The 14,380-nt window shown below is 57.0% G+C and overlaps 1 protein-coding gene across 4 annotated transcripts in view; it reads right to left on the minus strand.

Moving 5' to 3' along the window:
• The window catches only part of FCSK (fucose kinase), a 33,602-nt gene extending 19,737 nt beyond the window's left edge, over positions 1-13,865 (minus strand). The window contains exons 1-10 of one of the 4 annotated variants that reach the window (XM_084812332.1): positions 13,528-13,713; positions 10,083-10,234; positions 7,434-7,484; positions 6,245-6,370; positions 5,417-5,489; positions 4,875-4,972; positions 2,223-2,303; positions 1,920-2,039; positions 887-1,058; positions 353-480 (exon numbers count right to left, since the gene is read on the minus strand). In XM_084812332.1, coding sequence (XP_084668458.1) covers positions 353-480; positions 887-1,058; positions 1,920-2,039; positions 2,223-2,303; positions 4,875-4,972; positions 5,417-5,489; positions 6,245-6,370; positions 7,434-7,484; positions 10,083-10,234; positions 13,528-13,606 — 1,080 coding nt within the window. In that variant the 5' untranslated portion in view covers positions 13,607-13,713. Of the gene's footprint in view, positions 1-352; positions 481-886; positions 1,059-1,919; positions 2,040-2,222; positions 2,304-4,874; positions 4,973-5,416; positions 5,490-6,244; positions 6,371-7,433; positions 7,485-10,082; positions 10,235-13,527 lie in introns of all 4 variants that reach the window. The other 3 variants (XM_084812333.1, XM_084812331.1, XM_084812329.1) reach the window with 3 other exon arrangements.
• Between the last annotated feature and the right edge of the window lie 515 nt (positions 13,866-14,380).

The following is a 14,380-nucleotide window of genomic DNA, read 5'->3' on the forward strand; positions in this document are numbered from 1 at the left end:
GGGCTGCAGGCTGGACTTGCTTCCTGAGTGAAGCCCTGGGAGGCACAGAAGGCTGGCCCTCGCCCTCACGCCTCTTGCCCACACGTGCTACGTAATCACAAAGCCCGAGTCATGGAAACAGAACAAACTCTGCAGGAGAAGCAAATGCATGGGGGCCAGACCCTCAGTCGCAGGGTCCAGTTGCGGATCATGCACCGCTCCGGCCACTCTGCCCTGCCCATTCCAGGCCCAGCCAGCCCGCCCGCCCTGTGGCCCAGAGGTGCAGAAGGAAGGCAGCCTGTGCCTGTGGACACCATCCACGCAGGAGACTCCCTGGCATCTAGCTGCGGGGTGGGGCTGGGGCGATACTTACAGCCACGTGGGAATGTGCCACTTTGCAGAAGGCGCTGCTGTGGGCAGCGCCCGTGTGGGGCGTGAGGTGGCGGATGTGATCGCTGGCAGATGCGGTCATGTAGTCGTAGCAACCATCAGGGATGTATGCTGCAAAGCGGGAGGGGCAGCCATGAACACTGTGAAGGGAGCGCTGCTCCGAGGCAGGAGGTGAAACTCTCCCAAGAAGCAAATGCCTCCCTCGGGAAATCGAGGCCCAGCGGAGGCTCTCACACCCGGGAACTCGCCTTCACCCAGCTGCCAGAGGAAGGGGGCCAGCATCTGGGGCCGCCCCTAGGCAGAGCTGCTCCCTGCCCCTCTGGGCTGACTCACCTCCCTGGAAACAGACACCAGGACTCCGTTCCAAGGGCGAGCGATGCAGGCAGGGGAGCATTGCCTGGCCCACCCTGTGTTTACCCTGGGCATCTCCCCCCCCCCCCCAGAAGGACACACTGCCCCAGGCAGCCAGTTTGGCCACACAGCAGAGCCAGGGGAGAAGAAAAGGTTGCAGCTTCACCCATGGTGAGCGGCACTGTGCGGAGAGCCTTCCACAGCACAGACCGGGCACTCCTCATTGCCCCCGCATCCTGGGAGTCCCCGCTGCCCGCCTTCAGGCTGCGCCCCGTCACGAAGGCCTCTTCGCTCACCCCCCGAGCCATGCACAGCAGGATGTCAGAGAAGAGAGACAGCTGGGGGGAGAACAGGGAGTGAGCTGGCCGGGAAAATGGGAGAAGGTGGTCCAGCGGTGGGCTTGACACTTTCCCCCTAATATCTTGGTGTGTATGGGCACTCCAGCATAAAAGAGCCTCCAAAAAACTAACAAGAAAAAAGGCAACTTCACTGGAAGAGAATCCAAGTGGCGGGTCGGCGTGGACTGGAAAGACCCGTGCTGCCCCACAAGGTGCTGCCAGCCCTGGGCAGCCACGCTCACCCCAGCACCCGGCCCTGCAAGAGCTGCAGCGGTGCACGGGGCGGGGCGGCCGTCACAGTCTCCCTGCAACTCCACGCTGCAGTAGGGGTGTGGAGGAAATGCCATTTCCCAGGAACAAAGGTGCTCGCCTCCTTTGGACCTTCATGCACAACTACCAGGTTGACCACTGTACACGCCCCACACAAAAATAACCTTGCCTGGAATCACTGTGCTGTCCTGCAAAAGACCGGACCTCCAGAGTGGTCTCCACCCAGACGCCTCCCAGCGTGAACCAACACAACCTTCCCAGACAGCTCAGAGGGCACCGAGATGCCCACTCAAGCCAGGCCAAGCTTCCGGGGCCGGGTTGTCCTTCGTGCATCTCCAGCGGGCACAAAACACAGTGGCTGACTATCTGGGAGAAGGCTTCGCTTAGCTGGCCCTCTCCCTGGGCTACCGAGTCGGTGGGAGGGCGAGCGTCCGAGGGCTTGCTGCATGCCACTCAGGGCTGCTCTGCATCCCCACAGGCTGTTTGTGTCCCATCTCCCCAGCCTCTTCTGACCCGCACAAGCCCAGCCTGGGCAGGGTTGCCCAGCCCATTGGGCTGTGCCCCCCGGCACCCGGCCAGGGCCTGCCTCACCTGGATGGCTGGGGCTCCCGAGTCCAGCCCCATGTAGGTGCAAGCGTTGAGCGGGGGGACCACGTGCGTGGCCAGGAGCAGCTCCGCCGTCTCAGAGGAGAAGAAGACCACCCCGCACACCTGAAGGGAGAGCAAGGGAGACGGGGTGGAGGGGCTGAGGGACTCTGGCCCTGCGCCACCCCTGCTCCTCTGGCGGTCCGGGGGCTTGCCCACACCTGGTGCGGAGAGGCCAGAGGCCACATCTCCAGCCTGCTGTTCGGAGGGGGCGGGTGAAGCCCGGAGGCATGCCGCTGCCCCACTTACCAGGGGGACCTTCCCATCGCTCCGCAGGCACTGCTGGATTTGGCCCTCAGGGCTTTGGTAGAGGATGTCTTGCACAACCCCCTGGAGAGAGGAGGGTGGCGGTCAGCCTAGGACGCGCACTGCGGCAGCGGTGCCTCCAAGGCGGGCCGACGGGCAGGGCGCACATCGCGGGGCGGGCCGGGCCTGCTTCTTCTTTGCTAATTGACAGCTGGGTGGGGAGCTGATCCTGACTGAGAACTCAGCATCCTTTGGGCCCCCACTGCTGCCATTTGCCCTGGAAGGAAAGCTGCCGTTGGGGACAGCCGAGGCTCCCCTCCTGATGCAAATGGAAGCTGCAGGAGGGCCTGACCCAGACTGGGACCACGGCAAGGGCATGGGGTGGAAGCCCTCCACCACCACGCAAGGGTCCCAATCTGGATCAGCATCCCGACACCACCGATGCTGTGAAGGAAAAGGAGGGCCAAAGGCCAACCCTGTGCTTGGCTCCCCGTGCCTGGGGCTGCAGGGAGGGGCCTGCTCCGCACCACGGACTCTGACAAGCTGGCCCCGGGGGTTGCACCACGGCGGAGCACCATGGCCGCGTGGGGCACAGGGAGAGCGGCTCGGACATGCGTCGGGGGGCCCTGGAGGAGAGGGGGCTCCACGTTGTCCTAAAACTCCCCACCCCTGGCTGGGCTGCCCAAGCAGAGCGTCACGCCTGCACGGAAAGGCTGCCCTCTGTGTGCACGGGAGCTGCCCAACGGGGGCCAGCTTCATGGACCCCGTCGCCCTGGACACAGGAAGGGGACCCAGGGCTGATGTCCTGAGTCAGCCCTGCTCAACCTGGCCCCTCCAGATGTGTTGGACGATGACGCCCATAACCCCCAGCCAGCTGGAAGGCACCGGGCTGGGCAAGGCTGCTCTATCTTCCAGTCTTGGAATCCTTCCCCCAAGCACTGAACTTGGGTGGTCATGTGCCAATCCGTTTGGAAGCAACAGGCACCCAAAAATAAGGAAGCGATTTCTACATACCCAGGGGTTACCCAAGAATGCAGAAATACAGAACTAACATTTAAAGCCCAGAATAGCCCAACCTGTGAGTTTCCAGACATATGGAATGTTGACAGTACATATAAAAAAGAAGAAAAAATACTAGAGTAACTAGTTTCCTGGAGAGGAAACTTCTGGATTCACGATGAACACCAAAGACAGGAACACGTGTCTTTGCTGTTACCTTTTCGGGGGGGGGGGGGGCTGCTGCTGCTGCTCAATCACAGGTGTGCTAAAATTCTGGATTTCACCAATGTTTTTTTATAAGCAGCTCTCAGCTCCACCCAACCTGCTGCACTCCAGATGTTGTGGGTGACAACTCCCAACATTCCAGATCATTGGCGATGCTGGCTGGGGCTAATGGAAGTTGTAGTCCAAAACATCTGGAAAGCACCAGGTTGGGGAAGGCTGACCTAAAGTAATCAAAAGTCAGGCAGACTGGGTCAGTGCTTCCAAGAGAGACTTTTATTGTGCCATCACACTGCTTTAATTCATGGAATTTTATGGGGGGGTCCAGATGTCATCATATTACATTTGTAGCCCCCACCCCGAGGGTTTCCCCACCCCTTTGCCTAACTTTTTTTAAACCAGAAAAAAAATCTCTTGAGAAAGGCTGAAATGGCTGCATGGGCCCTTTCCAACCGGAAGCCCCCCGCGAGTACCTCCACGCAGTTCAGCCTTCCCCAAACTGACCCACTCCAGATGTGTTGGACCGCAAGTCCCATTATGGGAATTATGGGGAATTGCCGTCCAACACATCTGGAGGACACCACGTTTGGAAAGGCTGTTCTAGTCTATGGCTGAGAACAGCTGGGAATGTTGCCAGATGAGGGCAAAGAAAGGGGAAAGGGAGGACAAGAGGAGGAGGAAACCAGCCTGTTCACAGCCTGGCCTCAACAGTGTAGCCTCAGAGCATGCATCCGGAGGCGGAGGGGACAGAGAGCTGGGGTTCGCGGCCAGGGGTGCTTTCAATCAGGCAACTCCTGGCATAACCAATCCAAAGGACTCATGCAGCTACTCTGTCTTTCCCTCCTTCATGGCTCTTGGGGAAAGAAGAAAACAAGATGGAAGAAGTGCTGGGAAAACACAGGAGGGCTGCAAATGGACAGCTACGATGTCTGGACAACCCCTCACCCCCCAATTCTGCATTTAAGGCAGGGTAATTGCAGGATAAAAGCCTTGACTGAAAGCCCATGAGGTTAAAAGGCAGTGTTTCCTGTGCTATATGGAGACATTTCAGGCACTCTGGAAAGACCAAAGATGGGGTGGGAAAACATGGGAGGGTTATGGGTGGAAAGTGATGCCATCAGCTGGGCCCTCTCTAAAATTCCGTGAACGAGGGCAATTGCACAATAAAAGCCTTGTTCCCGAATACTCCTAATGGGTGCACATATAGTGCAGGTCCTACTAAACCTAAAGGGACATTCTAAATAAATCTGGACTCGAAACCGAAGATGCGTGTTATCCAATACTTTCTGGAACTGTGCAGACTTTTACAACAAGCGGGAGAGAATGCTCTTGGGGATACTGTAAGAGCTATAGGACGTCCTGTCTCTGGATGGGGGTTGGCCGAGGTGATTGCGGGTGCCCCTTGTAAGTCTCTGGGAGCCTTTGATTGTGTACCTGGGCATCAGCAAGGTAGACTCCATGGTTCCGGGCATAGGAGACACTCGAGGGCACAGCAATGACTCTCGCACCCCGGAATCCCTGCCAATTGATCCCTGAGAGAAAAGAGGAGGAGAGGGGAGATGTCTGGTTCTAAATTAACTTTGAAAAATCTCATCCATCCTGATAGATATAAAAATTAAGTTAACATCTCAAAACGATTCAGGGTGATGGACATAAGCAAAGGGAAAAGAGAGCAGGCCACAACACGGCAAAGGGCGTACGAGACGCAAGCCCATCCATCCTTCTCTTTACCTGGCCATCCCTGGTCAGAACTTTATTTATTGTTCATGTTTATAAGCCGCCCTACAACAGAGTTCTCAGAGTGGCTCATAGCAAAAAATCACACCGACTAAAGTTCAGAGGAAACACAGATTAAGACATATTAGGGCCCATTTCAGCCATTCCTCCAATGAGGGCTTCTTCATGCTTGTACCACCATCTACCACCACCTGGCCTGTGTGGCCGCCCCCCGAGCCCCCTTCCCTGCACATGCTCACCTGCCATAGTAGGGACTGTGAGAAGCATATCGGTGCTGCAAACCCAGACCCCAGGTGGGGAGCCCCTGCAGACCTGGAAACGGATGCAAGAGGGCAGCATGAGCCAGCCGGAACCAGGGGCCAGCAGGAGAGATGTCCCTGCAGCTCTTCCAGACGGAGCCTCGAAGCTGAGCCTGGTAGAGCACGCTTCCTGTGCAGGCTGCCCCAAAAAATTATTCCAGGAGGTGGCACAGTCCCACACATCATGCTGCACTTCAGGTATGATTTCACAGTTTTTATTTATTCTGTGTCTACTGAATGCCTATACTGCTTTTCTGAAACCAACTAAGGCAGTCTACAACAAATTCAGAAAATAAAAACCATAATCAAATAAAAAATTAGTAAAACATTAAATGCACCCTTAAAAACCCTATTAAACAACAGAGCACTGTTGTTGCTCTAAGCCTTGTACCTTCTCTGTTCCTCCCCCCACTCCCCACACACTAAAACCCGACCACTACAATGAGAGAGACAAACAGTTGCAGGACCGGCTCTCTCCCCGGCCACCCCCAGCACCCTTGAACCCCTCAGACACCCTGCTAATTCCCTCTGCAAATTCCCTTTTAGCCAAAGCTGGCACACAGAGCAGAGCCCTGCATTCTGGGCTGAATGTGGATCTGCGATACAAAGAGTGTCAGAGTGGGATCCTATCAAGGTCGCCCACCCACCACTCCAAAGAGCCCGTCAGACTGCCCTGCTTGACCCAGATCAGGACAGGACGCCTTGTCCATGGCTCTAGTGTCACAGCCAGACCCCCAGTGGGCAACAGCAGCGCTGTGTTCCACTGACCTGGTGCATCAAGGTTGCCAGGAGGTTGTCCAGGTTGCAGGTGAGTGCCGCAGCTGGGGCTGCAGAATCCTCCACGGGGAGGCAGGTAAACGCTCGGCTGCAGTCGTCGAACAAGAAGTCCCGGCCCTGGCCGGAAAGGAAGAGATGCGGCGCAGCAGTTGCGGCCGCCCCCCCCCCTGCGCTCGGGAGGCTGCAGCCAAGGCTCTCCCTACACACCCTCCTATGGGGCGGCTGGCCAACCTGTCGCCCCTCCCCGCAGCAGCCCCTGGCCCGCCAGGCGCGGGGGGCGCCCTGAGTTTTGCATGGGTTCCCCTCCTCCTCAAAGGTTGAAAGGCCTCTCCTAAAAGTCACTTCCTGGCTGTAACACTTTCTGTCCCAACTGGGGCTTTATCTGCCCCAACCCGCTCGTCTAGGTCCAGACCTAAACCCTGGTAGCATTTCCAAGCAGGTAGGGCATGTGGGGAGAATTCCCTCTCTTCGGTTCTGGTCAGAAATACATGGCACAAGGCCACATGGACAAACAGACACGTTCAGTTACAGATCGACAAAATGTGAGATGAGGGAGCACGCGGAGGGAGCCTGACGACAGCAGAGCAGCGCTCCAGGCTGCCTGCTGGGCTACCCAGTGCCTCTGTGTCTTGTGCTGGAGTGCGGCCCCGGGAGGGCCCCCCCCCCCCCCGTCGCCTCTGGTCTGGAGCAACCAGCCCCAGCCTCCCACACACCCAGGCTTGCCGACAAGGCCTTCAAAGCCCCCTTGTGAGGGCCAGCTGGCCCAGGGCGGCACACCGCCCGGCACACACGCAAGCCCCACACCAGTGCCTTGCTAACCAGGGTGGCGGGTGATCCCAGGGAGCCCCAGGCCCACTGCCAAAGTGGGGCGCCTGAAGAGCCACACACAGCTCTGCCCCGCCCAGCAGGAGGAACCACGGCCAGAACACGCTGGCTCCTAGGGTGCCTTGCTCTGCCTCTTTTGCCTGCGGCCCCCGAGCATCTCTGGAACAGAATGCGGCCTTTGGGCGGAAAGAGACTCCCCGCCCCAGTTCTGTCGGAAAAAGATGCCTCCCATCTGCCCACTTCCCCCCTCTTCGGCTGATCCCTCAGGCAGCGCCTGCTAACGGGAGGATCCGCCAACACCAGTGCAGCCAGCCCAGCCCAGCCCTTCCCCGAGACAGCCAGACTCTGAGCTCACCATGTGCAGGATGAGGACCCAGGCCTTCTGCAAAACATCCGAGGTGACCACCTGGAAAGGATGTAGGGAAGAGGGCTTAGGAGCGATCAAGGAGCTGGAGGGCACAGAGCTGGAAGAGGCCGTCGCGTCCAACCCCCTGCTTGGGGCAGGAGTTGTTCAAAGCATCCCTGGCAGACGGCTGTCTCTGCTTGGAGACCTGACCACTGGCCACACTGGCTGGGGCTGATGGGAGGGCCACAGATGCCCCCCCCCCACCCTTGGGCACCGAGATCGATCTCTCCTGCAGGAAAGAACAAGGTCACAAGGCCAGAGGAGGTGCAGGCCCCACCCTCTGCAGCAGGGAGGGAACCCGGGAACGTGCCCCTTTGCTTTATACCACCAAGTCAGAACAGCGGCCCATCGAGCTCCAAATTGTCTACACTATCTGGCAGGGGTCTTCCCTGGCCCTCCCTGGAGCGGCTGGCGGCATTAAACAAGGCTCCGTCCTGGCTGCACATCTCTCTGTTTGTTAACGATGATGCTTTAGGCCGGATAGATTTTGTTTCTTTTAAGTGAAACATCGTGAACGGAACATGTCTTTTCTTCTCTATGCCAACGACGTGATCTTTCTCTCCCGTACACAAGATTGATGGGAGCAGATTTTCATCTGCCTTGGCTAAACGCTCTCAAAAATTGTATTGCCTATTCATTGTGAGAAGACTAACGTCATGGAAAGACTCTGAAACCTAAATGAAAAATGGACTCCCATTCTATGCGACAAGTTTCTTCACACTGATAGATGGATATGTTATTTTCACTGCCTGGCAACTGGGCTGGTCATTATAAATCTTGGACATTAAAGGCTGATCAACAATTCAATGAAATATTAATGTTTTGGCATACAGCCACTTCTATATTTATTGAGATAAAATGTTATGTCTCAGTTTTGTTATGGAGCAGGGATTGGATTCCTGCATCGAGCAGGGGGTTGGACTTGATGGCCTTGTAGGCCCCTTCCAACCCTACTATTCTATGATTCTATGATTTGGGGCTTGAAAAATCTCTTGATATGGACTGCTTTCAAAATGAATCATTGAGAATAATTCTAGGTGCACCTAAGTGTGCCCGTATTCCATTTTTATGACAAATATTGTACCAGCTCCTGATCAAACTTATTATTGTTTATCAGAATCTTTAATTACTAGCTCATGGTACTTTTTCTTTCAAACACCAGACTACATAAATTTGTGTTTTAAAGCAAATTAAGGGTGAAGTCAGTAAAACGTTTAACTTGGCTCCAAAAATTAGTTCATCAAGTTCGTTATGGTTTTTCTCTGGTTTTTTCTTCTTTGAATCCCCTTTCAGTCAAACAGATTTTTAGAGCTTGGGTTTACGGTGTTTGTACTCAATTTGATCTATGTGGCATTACAAGCAATAATATAGCCCACAGGTATGTACTGATTAAATCTAAGTTTGAATATGAATACTATTCGAAGCTTATCTCTGATCCTACTCTTAGAACTGCCTTAACCCGACTAAGATTGCACCAGATACCAACTGCTGTTTTAAAAGTTTATTTTGGGAAAAGATGATTGTAGACTCTCCCCTTCTGGCAGTGGTTCTGTAGAGGACGTGCCTCATTGTTTAATTTATTGCCCTACTTATTCTGAGGCTCATACTAAATTTTTTGGTTCAGCTCTTCAGGGGAAAGTGAACAGGTTTGAAAATCGACTTCCTGCTGGCTTCTCATCATAGGGTGCCATATTGGCAATGGCAGGTTTCGTCTTTGACGAACTCAGTTTCCAGAGTTCAAGCCGTTTTTCTACTTTCTCAACAGTACGATAAATAAATTAGATCCCTTTTGGCTACTGGGATATTGTGTTTTCTTGTACTTATCGTTCCTTTATTTCTTTGCTCGTTTTCTCTCGTGACACAGGGTTGAAGCAATAAAGACTGGTTCACTGCCTGCCTGGAGATGTCGGGGCTGCACCTGGGGCCTGGCGTGTGCTCAGCTGCCATGCTCCGGCCCTTTCCCACAGGACTATGCGCTTACAGAGCATAATCGCTACTTCAGAATTTCCCTGTCTGCAATTAACACTTTGATTTTGTGAAGCCAAATAGTTGCAATGGAGATTCGGAGATCTTCTCTGGCTTCTAATAAGCACAGACACAGCTTCTTCCAAAGGAACTTAAAATGTTTATTTTAATATAAAACCCAACTGAGGTCTAAAGCCTTAAATTCGGCCTTCCCCAACCTGGTGCCCTCCAGAGGTGTTGGACTGCAACTCCCATCGCTCCCAGCCAGGCTGGGGAAGCTGCGCTAATGACTCTCAGCCATTTTTGCAGCAGCAGCAGCAGGGGTTCTTTTCTTCCCCAGCTGCCTCTGGAAGGCAGGCGCCCCGCCTGCACCATAACTCAGCACACCACCATCGCGTGCATTTCGCCCTAAACAGAAAGCATGTGACATCAGGCCTGTTTCGGCGTTAGCAGCTGCTGCTCAGAAAGCAGATTCTGAGACTGTCCGAGAGCTGAAAGGGAAGCACAAGGAGAGAGGCAGGAGGGGCCGTGACGGGGAGGGGTGGCAGCTCCACAGCCCAGAGACACTGTGCATCGCTTGTGCGTGGGGGGGGCTCAGATGCTGCTGCGGCTGGCGCTCGCTCACTTACTCACCGTGCAGCCTGCTCGAGCGCTGAGGTGTTCGGCTGCCACCAGGAGCGCATTGAGGGTGGCCCCTCCGCTGCCCACCTTGGCCTTGGGGTCTTCAACCGTGAGGAGGATGGGCTGCCCCCCCAGGGAGCCACGGTCCCGGCGGACCTCAAGCTCTGGGAACCAGAGAGAGAGGAGGCCTGTTAGCCAAGGTGAGTCATGGCATCAGGAGGAGTCCTGCAGAGGAGGGGCTGGCAGGGCAACTTGGGAGGCACTCCAGAAAGGGCTGCAAAGAAGGTGGTTAGCAGAGGGAAGAACCCAGGGCGGGGAGCCCCTTTCGGCCCTCAGAAAGTTCCTCAAGAATCCAACAGTGGGCCCTGTGGAGGCAGGGGGTGGCCGGGACGTGGGTGGCCAGCCTAGGCTCAGCCACACGCCCCCTCCCTACCCCGGCCCCCCTCAGCTATCCAGCTTGTCAAATGGAAAGCAGGCTTTTTGACTAGGGGCACCTCCAGACGAGGCTTTTATCGTGTAATTGCCCTTGCTCATTCATGGGATTATATGGGGGTCTAGATGTCATCCACTGGTAGCCCCCCCCCCAATGTTTCCCCATTACTTCTTCTGTCTTTTTTCTTACTACAGAAAACCTGTTAAGGAGGGAAAGGCAGAGCGCTGCACAAGGCCTTTGGATCATTGACACCAGGAACCCTCCATCTGGAAGCACCAGGGAGCTTCCGATGCAACTCCCAGGGGCCGGAGTAGATGTTTCCTCCCAGCTCCAGCCCCTTCCAGCTGTAGTCACCACTGTGGACCAGGTTTGCCCTGCCCTAAGCCCTGCTTGCCCATGCTGATGGTGGCCCAGCCAACCATGCCAGCAGGCACGCTCCTTGCAGTGGGGCGGAAGCACACACCGGCATGGTCAGGCTCTACTGGAAAGGCCATCGTGCACGTCGTGAAACAAGGTGGCTGCAGAGATGATCGGCTCAAGCGCTGTGATCGGGGCATTTAATCTCAGGAAAGTGTGCTTAGGCTGCAGCCCATCTCCTCCCAAAACCCTCGGATGCCAGAAATGAGGAGACTGCTAGGCACGAGTCTTCCCAAACCTGCTGCCCTCCACCAGGTTTGGGAATAAGTCCCCCTGCATACCCAGGCAGCATGGCCACTCACTGAGGCATGGCAGGGGTATGTCTGTAGTCTTGGTGATGGTCAGGACTCGAATATATGCCATGAACCTGGAGGACTGGAATAGTCCCTGTCCCCACCCCGGATTTCCAGCAGGGGCCTTCCTCATTCAGAGCATGCAGACATTTCTTTAGAATTCCCAGTCCAAGGGAAGTGGGTTCCTTGCTTTGGGGCTTATTGTGCAGGTTGTGTCTAACTGATCAAAAATTACATGACTAAAACCTCACCCCGACACACACACACAGGTCAGCCGTTCACCTCCCTAAAAATCTGCAGGTTCACTGAATACGTTAGTGGAAAACTCTTCCTGGCTGGGGGAAACGGCATATATGGCTCCCATAGTACAAGTCCTATCCATTCTTTGGCCCATCAGAAATAGCTGTCTCCCTGAGCACCTGATGGCAGAAACGGGGCATCCTTAGAAGCGGGGCATGCCAGCACTGGAGCTGCACCTTGCTGAGGGAGCCACGCCTGAGGATTGGGCGCTTTTCTTACAGTAGAGGGGTGCAGACGCTCAGGCTGAATGGGCAAATCCAGCCCCCAGGAATCCCAACCCCTCACCCAACCAAGGGTCGCTGGGCGGCCCCCTGGCTCTTGTGCAGCCCCCCCTCCCCCGGTGGAGCTGCCTCTGCGAAGGCCCCATGCCTGGCAGCAAGAGCTCTGCGCTGCAATCTGCTGGGGCTCTGGGGTAGGTGTGGCCCCGCCCCTTGCTGCTTTGGCCCCGCCCACCACTGGAACATGGCCCCCGAGAACTTTTCCAAAAGGAAGTATGGCCCTCGGGCTGGAAGAGGTCCACCACCCTGGCTTCACTTTGTGTTTCCGCATCAAGTGCATTAACAGTTCACACACCATTTTTCAGTGGATTATAATTGTGGGGAGGCAATCTGATTTTGGCATTCATCTTCCTTCTCCTCTTTCCCCTTCCCCCAAGTTTACATCTCCCAGCTGAATGCTTGCAGCTAAGCAAGCCTTGTTCAAGGAGAGCTCCTGCATTGCCTGGATGTATCATTGACTGGGGTGATCATTTTCATATCTTGGGTGTGCCAGCTCAGGTAGAGGGGACAGAAGGGAGAAGCGCCCTCCAGGCAGGGCAAACGTCAGACTCCAAAAGCAGCCCCTGAAGATCTCATGGGCCAGAAGCAGGCAATTGCCCCGCAGGCAGGCAGGCAGGTGCCCAAACCGTTGCTTGAGAGCAGGGAACAGTTGCTTCGCCTGGCAACTGCATGTTTGCTGCTGACACACTGTTTAGAGGGATTCATGCAAAAAGACAAAGAGCTCCAAAAATCTCTCCAAACTGGGGGAGCGGGCATTTAGATGGCAAATGTGGGTTCAATACAAGCAAATGTAAAGTGATGCACACTGGGGCAAAAAATCCTAACTTCACATACACGGAAATGCAATCTGAGGTGGTAGTGACTGACCAGGAAATGGATCTTGGATCAATTAAATGGATCAATTAAGAACATCGACCCTGTGTGCTGCAGCTGTGGAAAGGCAAATTCCGCACTGGGGATCATTAAGAAAGGAACTGAAAATAGAACCGCCAGTAGTGGTGTGCCCACACTTGAAATACTGTGTACAGTTCTGGTTACTTCTCTGCAAAAAGAATATTGTAGCCCTGGAAAAAGTGCGGCAACAGGCAACCCAAATGATGAAAGGGCTGGAGCAACTCCCCAATGACGAAAGGCTGCAACGTTTGGGGCTGTTTAGCTTAGGGAAAACGTAAGAGGACACATGAGAGAGTGGTGCAAAATTATGGGTGGTGTGGAGAAAGTGGATACTACTGGAAAGAAACGGCATCCAGCAAAGCTGACTGGGGTGAGATACAGGCCAGATAAAAGGAAGTCCTTCTTCACACAGCACAGATTTAAGCGATGGCATTCACTGCACAACGCGTAGCGATGGCCCCCGACTCCGAAGACTTTTAAAGGGGATTAGGCAAGTCCACGGATGACAAGGCTGCCAATGATCGCTCGTCGTGGCGGCTGCAGATTGCCTCCAGTACGGGAGGCGACACGCCTCTCAACACTAGAGCACTGGCCCAGGTAGGCCTCCAGCGTGACCCGGCACGGCTTTTCTCTGGCGTCCTCGTGTACTGGGCCGGGGACATAGGCAGGGAAAGAATGTCACACTGCAATATGCGATGCGAATTCTTACTGTTTTCCATGCTCGCGGTCTGACCGGCAAGATGCCTTGACCACGTGTGACGTGCAACGCCCTCACTACCGGGCAAACCGGGCCCCGGCTGGGGCCTGTGCGCGGGCAGGAGGGCCGCGGGCGCCCCGCTCACCGTTCCGGAAGGCGAACACGCTGTCCTTGTGCTGGCACGTCAACACGACGACCGTCCAGGCCACCGCGCCTTCCGCCATGGGGCCGGAGCGGGCCGGCCTTCGCGCGCGAGCCTGCGGGGCCCGCCCCGTCCCGCGCGTTCCGCCGACGTGCGCGGGCTGCGCCGCTCCGGCGTTCGCGGGGGACGCGGGGCGGGGCGGGGCGCGCCGGCGCCGCGGCGCTCCGGGGCGGAGTTCTGGGGCCGGCGGAGACGCAGCGCGCAGGCGGGCCGAGCGCGGGCCAGCAGCCGAGTGCCGCGCCGGCGGCGCAGCGTCTGGGGAGCCGCGGGCCGCGAGGGGGGCCAGCCGCTGGGGGCGGGGAGCCCGGCTGGCGGGGGCGTCATCCGCGCGCACCCGCCTGCCCTGCCCGGGCCGGGCCGGGCCTGCCCCGCTGCCGCGGGAGGCGCCGTGATGGGAGGCGCGGCGCCGGGGCGGCCGGGGAGCCTGGAGCGCCGCCGCCGCGCGGGCGACGCCGGGCCAGACGCAGGCGCGCTCTGGCCTCGGCCCGGCCCGGCCCGGCCGGCGGCGAGCGGGCCGCGCGTCGGGCTCAGACCCCGAGTCGCCGGGCCGGGCCGGCGCGGGGGAGGCGCGCGCGCCAGCCGGGCTCACCCGGGCGCCGGGCACGCAGAGCCCGCCGGAGAGCCGCGCTGCTGGGAGGCGCGGGCCGGGGCCACGCTTCCCAGAGGCGCCTGGGCGGAGCGCCTCCTCCGGCGGCGGCCGGCCCCGCCGCCGGCCGCCCCTCGCCCGGCCCGCCGCGGGCGGGGCGGGGCGGTCCCGGGGCGCCGCGTTCCTCGAGCCTCGCTTCCCCGCGCGGCG

Source organism: Heloderma suspectum, chromosome 8 (genome assembly GCF_057233095.1).
Source record: "Heloderma suspectum isolate Gila_16-S chromosome 8, 16-S_ref, whole genome shotgun sequence".
Taxonomy (NCBI): Eukaryota; Metazoa; Chordata; class Lepidosauria; order Squamata; family Helodermatidae; genus Heloderma; species Heloderma suspectum.